The 11,682-nt window shown below is 35.3% G+C and overlaps 1 protein-coding gene across 2 annotated transcripts; it reads right to left on the minus strand.

Annotated features, from left to right (window-relative positions):
• Positions 1–9: 9 nt before the first annotated feature.
• LOC120124299 (AUGMIN subunit 8-like) lies at positions 10–7,348 on the minus strand. Of its 2 annotated transcripts, XM_039143008.1 has the most exons (9): positions 7,080–7,343; positions 3,846–5,649; positions 3,248–3,800; positions 2,729–2,848; positions 1,694–1,810; positions 1,522–1,611; positions 924–1,031; positions 547–674; positions 10–210 (listed from the first exon to the last, which is right to left on the minus strand). In XM_039143008.1, exons 2-8 carry the CDS (start codon positions 5,504–5,506, stop codon positions 573–575), a joined length of 2,751 nt encoding a protein of 916 aa, XP_038998939.1. In that variant the 5' UTR covers positions 5,507–5,649; positions 7,080–7,343; the 3' UTR covers positions 10–210; positions 547–572. The 2 variants fall into 2 exon arrangements, with proteins under 2 accessions (XP_038998939.1, XP_038998940.1); XM_039143009.1 differs by lacking the exons at positions 10–210; positions 547–674; positions 924–1,031; ... (1 more) ...; positions 1,694–1,810; positions 2,729–2,848 and having other exon boundaries at positions 3,603–3,767; positions 3,964–5,649; positions 7,080–7,348.
• Positions 7,349–11,682: the final 4,334 nt, after the last annotated feature.

Below are 11,682 nucleotides of genomic sequence, written 5' to 3' on the forward strand. Positions count from 1 at the left end.
AAGTAGTTTTTGTAATAAACCAACCTCCAGTTGGTCTAGTAGTAGGCACTAGATTCCTTAAGTAATGTCAGGGGTTCGAATCATAGCGTTTGTGAATTGAACAAACTGGGTTAGAAGGGTCGCCTTCGCCATTGTAGTACATAATCTGAATTAGTCGGTCAATAATAATCTCCAGTTGGGAGGGTCGTCCTCGCCATTGTAGTATCCGATCTGAATTAGTCGGTCAATAACAAGCGATTAATTAAAAAAAAAGTAGTTTTGTAATAATGTAAGTGAATTCTTCTACTACATAAATGTATACATATGCATATAATATTTCCTGAAACATCCTCAACTTGCATCAATATATGACAGTTGACGACAATGCTTCTAAGCTTTGCCTCTACATTGAATTTCAAATCCCTTTTTTCCTTTGAATTTTCATTTTACACGTGATAAAAAATTACAGGAAGAGAAAACAGAGCGAGTAGCTCCATCTTTTTAAGTGGAGAAAAGAAATTAACAGGGAAATGATTTACAATTACAGGGAAGAGCAGATTCACTTACATGATAATATCGGCATTAGCGGCCGGTCACGGCCACGGAAATGCTTTGGCTGCCCTGGTTGGCTGCTTACTCTTCTTCAAAGGTTGTTTTGTTTGCGTTAGATGAGCCATGAGGCTGCATTCTTCCAACTGTTCAATAACCAAAGATATTGTCAAAGATTGATATAATAGAAGTGAAAAAGTGAAATATCCGAAAAAAGAAACAAAGCTTTGCACTTGCAATATCCATTGGATAACGATGGCACGGGTTGGTCACTTTTGTACCGATCGAGTCGAAAAAGGACTAGTGCATAATTGAAGAAAGGATGGTAGCATTTACAGACAGCATTCATCGGATCAGATTGGTGCAGAATTTATTTCAGGTTAACGCGAACTCACTTGCATAGCTGCTGTTGAAGACAACAGCGCTTCGCATTGGTCGAGCATGTTTTTCTCTTGTGCACCAATTGCAGCAAGCTCAGAAACCCTATAGTTTACCCCTTCCACCTATATCAGATAAAACATTGAAATGGTCAAGCATCCGGAATTAATTTCAAATGTAAAAAGACATCAGGCAATAAAACTGCAAGCTAAAAGTATCAGAATCCAAGTCGTAAACGTGAAATTTTGAGTCATTAGAAGGTATATATGATCATCAGATATTTATAATCCATGATGAAATTGAGAGAGGCTCAACACCTGTGAAATAAACAGAAATAAACCTTTTCTACATGTACCAAAATTGAATTTTCTAGGGAAGTATACTAGTAGTAAGCATCTTAAATTTCATTATCAAATGATAGAAAACATCAAATCATTCAAGGACTAAGCAAAAGGAAGAAGAAGCGAGATTCAGAGTCACTATGACATGGTAGATAATGAATCATAAATTGTAGTGGGATGTAAAGACTAACATTTTGATATTTCTTCTAACCGCTTACGACGTGAGCATTTATGTCAAAATAAAAGCAAAATGGTGGCTTGTTAAGATAAATACCTTTGGGAGTAAAGAACAAATGGAGGATCCCATAGCCTGCATCACGTCAACAGCAGAGCAAATAGCATATTTCAATGATTCAATATCTGCCTGGTGAGTACAAAGTCCAGTATCGATGTCAAGATCTCTCTTTTCAGACATCAGTCCATAGTACTTGTCTAAACTAACTTACCTTTGCCCCACCAGTTATGGGAATACGGAGGGTGCTTGCCTCTAGATCTTCTTCTGCTCCAGCTAAGGAACTTAAATGATCTCTCTCAAGTAATGCCCAGTCATCGAGGTATGCCATCTGCATGAATCATTTAATAAACATATACTTAGATAATGGAAATTCTATTGGCTGACAAAAGATGCCTACAAATGGGTATTCAAAAGCATGGCTGAAAATTGAATATAATTTTGGGTAAACAGGCATGTCTGATTGTCTAGGCACCAGATGCAGACTAGTCATCTGGTGTTCTTTTATACCCTCCATGATTACACGTGATAGGTCCCTGATAGCTTTCTCCTGTACTTTTTATGTTTTAAGTTTATAGCTACAGTAATGGAACTTTGTGAATAATCATCGTAAATTTGGGGACGTGGAATACTTGAATCTAATGAAGTTCCTAGCACCAACCCAGACGGGAAAGTTCAAACATTATTTGAGTCAATCAAACTGGAATTATTTGTCAGGAATAAGCAACAGGTCTTTCTTCTGATACGATCAATTATGGATAGGATCCTGATGTATTAAACCCTCTAAGTCCTAAAATGCTGAAGCTTGGGGCAAAGCATCCTGCAGAATGTACCTAGTCATGGCTTTTCACATAACTGTTATATTTGACCTTCTTCATTCGGTTAGAAGGTTAGCACAACTAGAAGATTATTAATTACAATCCTGCAAGACCTCTAAATTCATTTAATGAGCATCTCATAAAATATAAAAAGCATGGAGGCCCATACCAATGCTTCCAAAATAAAGTAGCCCCCTACTGATCAAGATATTTTTCCGAAAGCCATGTTAGTGGATACATATTCTATTGATAATAAATTCAGACCTACAGTGGAGCAAGGCGTAGCTTAGTGTTATTCAACTTTCCCCTAAAAGGAAGTTCCCTAAGATGTTCATAAACTATTCCTATAATGTCAAAATATAACGGTGGTTCTAGCATCAAGAATGTAAAAGTTCCCTATAGATTAACACTATTGTAGAGAGAGGTATTACTTGATGATTCAAAACAGAGTTCAGCTTGAGCTCTAACTTCAACCGTTGGATATTGATCTTTTCCTTGATCAAAGTGTTGCAGAGATCCCAAGTATCATTCCATACATTGTATAAAGTTTCCTGATATAACAGATCATAACTTTATTTGATAATAGATTTAACATGTCATGTTGAGATGAAATTCACAATCTATGCCATATCTAAGCTCCAAGTAAGCCCATCATATGCATATGAAAGTGTCATGAAATTCCACATAGTAGGAAATGCATGACCAATCTCATATCTAAAGGTCTAGCCCATCATATGCGTACGACACTGTAATGAAGTTCTCCATAGTAGGAAAAAGATAGTTGTGGAACATGATGCAAATAAGCAAACAACCCAGTTTTTCTATTCAATAATTAAAGAACCGCATCACAGAAATAAAACTTTCCCACTCAAATCATTGAAGGTTATCTCCATGAAATTCATGGATAATATTTGCTGACACATATTTGTTCCCTAATAGAAGAAATTTACCTCTGAATTTACTTTCTGAATATCGAATACAGCTTCTGCATGGGCATTAGCAAAACGCCACTGCAGATAGCGATTGTAAAGAAGACGCAGTTGATGAGCATCCTCTATTGAGTTGACACCTTTTCTTCCCTTCTTACAATCTGTGACAAAACTGAGAACTGACATTGAGCTATGGGATTGACTCGATGAGGTGGATGTCCTCATCCGAGTAGGACTGACTACCCTTGGAGTTGGACTGACACCTCTTGAAGTTGAACTAAAACCTGAAGTTGAGCTATGGAACTGACTCGATGAGGTGGATGCTCTCATCCGAGTAGGACTGACTACCCTTGGAGTTGGACTGAAACCTCTTGAATTTGAACCGAGAACTGAAGATGAGCTATGGGATCGACTATGGGTTTTTCTTAATGAGGTGGATGTCCTCGTCCGAGTTGGACTAAGTACTCTTGGAGTTGAGCTGAGGACTGAAGTTGAGCTATGGGATTGACTTGATGAGGTGGATGTCCTCACCCGAATTGGACTAACTACTTTTGGAGTTGAACTGGGAATTGAAGTTGAGAGATGGGATTGACAAGATGAGGTGGATGATGAGGCGGATGTTGAGCTATGGGATTGACTAGATGAGGTAGATGTCCTCATTTGAGGTGGAGTAACTAACTTTGTAGTTGAGCTATGGGATTGACTTTCTGAGCTGGATGCCCTCATCCGAGTAGGACTGACTACTATTGGAGTTGAACTGAGAATTGAAGTTGAGTTATGGGATTGACTGAAAGAGGTGGATGTTGAGCTATGGGATTGATTGGATGAGGTGGATGTCCTCATCCGAGTTGGACTGACAACCCTTGGAGTTGAATTGATAACTGATGTTGAGCTATAGGATAGACTTGATGTGGTGGATGTCCCACTCGTAGTTGGACTGACTACCCTTGGAGTTGGACTGACTCCCCTTGAAGTATGACTGGCTCCTCTTGCAGTTGGAGTTGGACTGGCTCCTCTTGCAGTTGGAGTTGGACTGACTCCCCTTGAAGTATGACCGGCTCCTCTTGCAGTTGGAGTTGGACTGACTCCCCTTGAAGTACTACTGACTTCTCTTGCAGTTGGAGTTGGACTGAGTCCCCTTGAAGTATGACTGGATCCTCTTGCAGTTGGAGTTGGACTGGATTCTCTTACAGTTGGAGTTGGACTGACTCCCCTTGAAGTAAGACTGGCTCCTCTTGCAGTTTTAGTGGAAGGTCTTGGTCGATGTGGACTGATTCCCCTAGAAACAGAGGTCTTACGAGGTGACTGAGATTGTGATCCTGAAGTTGTTAATTTGATTTTGTCCACTGAACTAGCAGAAAGGATGCTGGCAGGAAAAGATGCCCGTCGAGGCTTATCATCAATTGAAGTTGCCTCAAACCCTACTCGACCAATGTCATCAATTGATATTAGCCTTCCAGCATCATTAGAAGATTTCAGCAGAGGTTTACCTGAACTATCAGACACTGGCATTCTCTTCAGTGAAGATACTAATTCTAGATTCGGTGTGGATAAATTTTTTACAATTTTACCCCCCTGGTCCACACTTTTGTTCTGTGAATTGGAAGATAATTTCCCACCAATTCTACCAGGCCATCGATGATGATCTATTAATCGACTAGGCAAACCATCAACAGGTTTTGCATTTTCAGACTGATCAGATGCATTTTTCCCTTCAAGATGACTTCCCTTTCTCTCTGGACTAGGAGAGGTCTCCGATTGTTGTATATGAGTCACATTTGAAGAAGGTCTCAAAGTGCGATCCAAGGAAACATTACTAACCGGCTTTTCTTTTTCCTTTTTGCTAACAGGAGAAAGAGTATCAGACTGAAACGGAACACTAAGATTTCTCATGGTAGAAGGCCATAAACTGTCTGGTATACGTCCAGTTGATAGCCTTCTAGAGGATATTGGCGCAGCTGTTGATGAATCATGAACTGGAGTAGAGGTAATTTGAAATGGAGGTGGTGTTGTGGGACGTTTCCTCTCAGCCGATACAGCTCTCTTTTGCAACCCTGGGGAAGGTGCAGGGGTTGTTCTACTTGGGGTTGGAGATGGACAACGCCTAGGACCAGAAGGTGTTGAAGGAGTGGGTGATTTATGCCTCGAACTAACTTCCCTAGTTCGAGAATGTCTGGTAGTGAGTGGCCCATTGTTCTTTTCAGCAGAAACAAGGGGTGGTCTTGTGGAATCCGCAGCAGCAAGCTTGTGTAATCGTTGCTCTGGTTTGCATACATCCATCCGAACTCTCTGAACAAAACCACATAGATGGGATTTTCCAAAGAAAAAACCTACACTTAAAAGCCTAACTTCTATATGAATCCCACATGTATATAGAATAACACCATCTGTTCAAAAAGAATATACTTTTCCCTGCAAAAAATCTGCCACAAATACACAGACCAAAACTTAGATGCTTACTTACATAATGGCAGAAAGGAATAATTATAAACACCATAGCGGGTTAAAAAAGGCTAAAGGAAATAAATCTTTACAGATTATCACATCTTACTGATGAATAGTTAGAGAACTGCAAGAAATTAACTGAGATGAGTATGTTCATTCATCAAGAAAAGCCCAAATTCATGCAGATCAAATCAAACAACAACAATGAGGCTAACAGCATCAGGTACAATGGGAGATTCTTTAAAATTCCTATACAGGTCTATCCAATCTGTACATCATACTGCAAATGCAAAGTACTAAGGGATCCCCCCCTGGAAATGAGAAACTATACTGTGAATTCCGTACTGGTTATTGTTCCTGGTGGTGAAGATGTAGTTAAGAAGACAGCTAGAATAAAGGTGTGTAGGATAAGTGAGAGTGGGAGAGAGAGAGAGAAGGATTTCTCAGTTGTGCTTCTCATGGGAATGCCATGGTCGGCAGGGAAGGGGAGAAAAGAAAACAATTTCACTGGCAAAAACAAATACACAGCTCCACTCTGGTTCTTCCCTTCCTTCAACACCTTCTCTTTTGCTTTCTATGAAAAGGAATTAGAAAATGATCCCAACAAAGAAAATGCAGCAAAAAATTTTAGAAAAAGAAAAATATTTTCTTTCCATTAAAAATAAAATTCAATTACATGGGAGTTTCACTTTGGATCAGATGTTTAGCATATAACAATTAAAAACTTAAAATACAATTAAATCATAATTATGTAAGTTTGTCGGTTTCTATATTTGTTTAATGCATTTAAAATAATTGCAAAGAAGAACGAGAAAAATTGAAGTTTTGCAGTGCTAATTTCGTTGAAAACATGGGGGCACGAAGGATAAAACATAATAGAAATTCTGAATAGACCTTTTTTTAATTAAACAAGTTCTGAGTTGACCATTTCCCCCCAGATTAAATAGAAGGAAACCCGAGGAACGATGTAAAGCATTTAAATTTTGATTAAAATTGAAATAATTAAGATGCGATTATTATTTTTTTCAATGAAAACTTTCAAATAATTCAGATCATAACAGTGTCTGTATCAAAGAAAGATTTATGTCGCCAAAATTGAAGGGAAAAAAATATTAAATAACAAAACTTCATGTAAATCTCTCGGCAAGAAAGTTGCAGAGACTGTTCATTGAATCCAACTGCTAAAAATATAAATAAAAAGGATTAGTTTAAACTAATCCAATCTAATGTTTTTTTTTTAAATGTCTCATTTTGCTTTTAATTTATCTTAATTCCGTGATCTACGGAGAACGATCAAAACAAAGCAGAAAGCTGAAAATTAATTTCGACATTTATGATACATCTCATAATACAGAAAAAAAGAAGAAGAAAGAACATTGATTTTTAAAAGAAGAAGAAGAAAACTCACCTTCATGGATCTCAACATTCTTCCAAATAATTCAATCACAAAAAAAAAGCTTAAACAATTTGAATTCAAGATAAAATTTGGAATGAATAGAGTGATCGCCGGAGAAGAAGGACAGATCGCCGGAGACTGGTCAGACGCAAGAGATGGACGCCGATTTGCTTTTTTATTTTCTTTTTCTAAGAGAAATGTGAGTGAAGGGAGAAGTAATTTTTATTAGAAAAAAAATGGGAGAAATTGGGAGATATAATTTCGAGGAAGGGAAGAAGAAATAAAGAGAGGAAATTTAAATGGAAAAGAAAACGGTTTTTCAGTTGAGAGGGACTAAGAATGACGTCGTTTTCGCGCCACCTCTTATATTGGGTTTCTGGAGCTTCCTTTCTTACAACTTCCAGGATGAAGACAGGTTTTATTTTTCGTTTTCTTTTTTTAATGTTCACAGTATTAATAGATCGAAATATTAAATTCGACCGTTGGTCATAAAAAAAATATTAGGTGCGTTTGATTCACGGAATGTAAGATTATCAGGGAATAAGATTATTGAGAATGTTGTATTTTGTGTTTGGTTGGTTTAACAGGACTGTAAAAGATTACCGTGTTTGGTTAAAAGAATAAAATATTATTAGAATGTATATTTGACCAAACTGTCTTTATTATATATTTGTTTTTTAACAAGTTGAAATATTTATATATTTTTTATAAAAAAAAATTAAATTCATAAAATTTATATAATTTTTTTTCAAAATTAAAAATATAAAAAGATTTAATGAAAGAGTAAAATTTTATTTTAACACCTGAACTTCATATAAAATTTTAATTATAGATTTTTTTGTAAATCTAAAATAGTTTAAGGATAAATTTGTAATTTAACCTTCGTAAAATTTTTATTATTCAATGACAGAAGAATGATATTTTTTAAAGAAAAATTCTTTTAAGGGCATTTTAGTCCAAAACGTCAATAATTCAACAATACCTAAAGAAATTGAGGTAATGACATTCTCGGTAATATACCCAAAAAATCTACTATTGGTAATCTTACATTACCGGGAATGAGATTTCCGCGCTAACCAAACGGAGAATGTGGATTCCATTCCCATTGGAATCTCACATTCCTCCATCCAAACGCCCTCTTAAGGTAAATTACAAATTTGATAACTGAATTTACTCTCTCCATGTTTTATTCACTATATTTTAAAAATTATTATTATTTTACTGAACTTAATACATTATGTTTTTTTGTTTACTTGACCGTTAAATAGTTAAAAGGCATTAAAATGAGCTGATATGTAGATGTAAAACGACTTCGTTTTGGTAAAAATTTTATTTTGTAAAAGGGCGTCGTTTTTAATACTGTGACCAAAATAAGAGAAAATAAAATTTAGTGCTAAAAAATCTAATATATTAAGTTCAGTGAGAAAATTAAAAACTTTTAAAGTCATTGATGAAATTTATAATTTACCCAAAAAAAAATTAACACATTATAAAATTATGCTTTATGCTTTGATCCACTCAAATGATAAAATTTGAATTTTATCTAAAAAATTATAATATTATAAGTCAATACAATAATAAAATTATATTTTAATTCTCATAAAATTTATAGTAATTTAATTTTAATCCTAAAATTCTTTTTCCCCCTGAATTCGGGACTTCTATAACCGCATTGCACCGATATCACACGTAGAAGATGAATGTGTCCTTAAGGGGCATCATCATGTGGCACATGAACATGAGTCCCTTTTAAGCCTGTAAATGAATCGAACGAATACGAACGAGTGTATATTCATGTTCATTCGTTTAATTTTAACAGAACAAATGAACGAACACGAACATACACGAACAAAAAAGTTCTTGTTCGTGTTCGTTAAGGAATACAACTTATTTGTGTTCGTTCATTTAAATGATAAACAAACACAAGTGAACGAACATAAACTAATGGATGTAAACGAACATAATAAACGAACGTAAACGAATACAAATGAACGAATGTAAACAAACACAATAAATGAACATAAATAAACGTAATCGAATATAAATGAAAATAGACCTTTTTTTTTCTTTCCTAACAATTTTAGGATTATATTTTATTTAATTATTTTCAGCTTTTTTATTTTTATTTAAAATTAATTGAACTTTAAAATATTTATGGATATCAGGTTAAAATTTATTAGACTTTAATATTTTAAATAGATTTAAAGAGATTGAGCTAAACATAAATGAATGCATATAAACGAACATAAACAAACATAAATGAATATAAACAAAATTATTACTGAATGTTCACGAATGTAAATGAACGGACGAACCCTCTGTTTATGTTCGTTCTGTAGACACCCGTTTTTGTCCAGGTATTTTTTTTTATTATTATTTATTATTGTTACATATTTTGTGCAGGCCTTGAAGCCCAATCAAATTACAACAATCATTCAGCAGCCCACTCAGACCCAGGATCCAGACCCAGTATTTAACCCGAACCGGCCCACAAGCATCCCAGATTAGGGTTTCAACCCTAAGCATATCATCCAGCAGCCGCCGCCGCTTCACTGCCACACTCTCCAGCCGACGAGCCATCCCGAAACCGACGCCGTTGAGCCATCAAGCCACCGAATATCTCTCTAATCTATCAAACAGTAACCAACAGTGAGAAAACATCACCAAATCAGATAAAACAGTAGCCTAATCAATCAACCCCATATCAAAATCCCAAAAATTCGGGACTCAATCTGTAAAATCAGTGAGACCCATTTCCCTATTTTTCTAGACATCATCTCATCTTACCATACAGAAAGGAAAAATCAACCATAAATCAAGGGGGAAACAACTATGGAGGGGGCATTCGGGTTTTAGGGAGGAGTTTTCCAGAGCGAAAAAACACGGGATTGGGGGTTAAATAAAAGGAAAATATTGAAAGCGAAAGGAAGAGAGAAAGGTAGTGGCTTACCTTGGTCGAACGTCGCGAGCACTAGGGGTCGCCGGAGTCGAAGAATACGAAGAGTTCCTTGTAGATCTACGACCTTTGAGCCCTTTCCAGGCGAAACCTACCTTGGATCCGTGATCAGAGCGAGGAAACACTTCGGGTCGTACCATTTCCCTCTGCTCTGTCACCGGCGTACGGCGGTGATCGCCGACCAACGGCGGCCGGCACGACGAAGCTTCCTCGGATTCTGGGCTTCGGTTGAAGCTCCAGAGTGCTTCTCTCTTTCTCTTTCTCTCTCTCTGTGAAATGAAAGGGGTGAAGAATGAAAGGAGATGAGGATTCAAACATATTAAGGGGGTATTTAAACGGGTTTCAAAACGGCGTCGTTCTGGTCTCTCTCAAACCGCATCTTTTGGACTTTTGGGGATAATTTTGTTTTTGGTCCAATTTCTTTGTAAGCAGCTGTGAATAAAAATTAATTCCTTTTATTTGAGCTATTTAATATATTTTCAGTTCATTCTAGTCCCCATTTGGTTATTGATGTATTTTTATTTTTTAATTTGGTTAGGCCTTTTTATTAACTTTCATTTTAATCCCTAGTTGTTGCCATGTTACTTTTATTGTTATTTTAATTTGACCACTAATTTATGTTTCTTTCATTTTGGCCACTAGATTTATGGGTTAATCATGATTTAAATACCTAGATCTTTACCATGTTTTTACATAATAGTCACCAGGAGGCTCATGTTCTTTGTTTATTTTGATGTTGACATTCTGTTTCAATTTGGTCATCATGCGTGCTGTTTGATTTATTTTAAAATTGGCCACCGATTTTTATTCTTTTTCATTCTAGTCACTGATTGATTCTGTTTCTTTATTTTACATTGTTGATATAGTATTCTCAATTTATGCAGTTTAGTCACTTGTTTTTAAAGCTTATTTATTTTATGTTATTTGAGTTATGGTATGCCATGTTTGCATGTTTACATTTTAACCCATGTTATAATATTCATGTACATATTATGTTTCAAATATATTGGTACATGTACTAATTTATTTTTATTTTATTTTATTACATACATATGCTATATCATATACCCATATAAATATTTATTAAATTTATTTTTTTACCCTTGTATATTCATATATATATATATATTACTAATGTTTATTCCATTTTATTCCATTTGATTTATTTTAATTTGTAAAATATCTAGTTGTCATTTTAATATTAACTCGAATGTTTTTCAAGAACACCGATTTGTATAATGAGCGTGAAAAGTATCACTTAGTTGAAGTGATGCGATCCGATGCGACATTTTAATAAAAAGTGAACTTGAAATAAATTAATTTTACTTGTGCTCATTAATTCATATTGTATTTTAAATCGAACAATGCAATGTACGTTTCAAAACATCAATTTGTTTATTTTATGCAATTGTCAATATTCATTTTATATTCGATTCGTATATTTATGAGGGTATTCTTTTATTGATAAGAAATAGTCGAGTTAGTTTTCTCGATGGAGGATTTCTAATTTCGAGATTTCCTTTTGAGTTAAGAATTTTTTGTAATTAAATAATCTGAAGCAAACTAAACAATCTAATAAATGAATCATATTTTAATTTCATATTCGATTTATAAGTTCCGCCATTTACGACAACGTGTAAGCGATCCAGTATCAGTTTT

Source organism: Hibiscus syriacus, unplaced genomic scaffold (genome assembly GCF_006381635.1).
Source record: "Hibiscus syriacus cultivar Baekdansim isolate YM2019G1 unplaced genomic scaffold, ASM638163v2 tig00110415_pilon, whole genome shotgun sequence".
Taxonomy (NCBI): Eukaryota; Viridiplantae; Streptophyta; class Magnoliopsida; order Malvales; family Malvaceae; genus Hibiscus; species Hibiscus syriacus.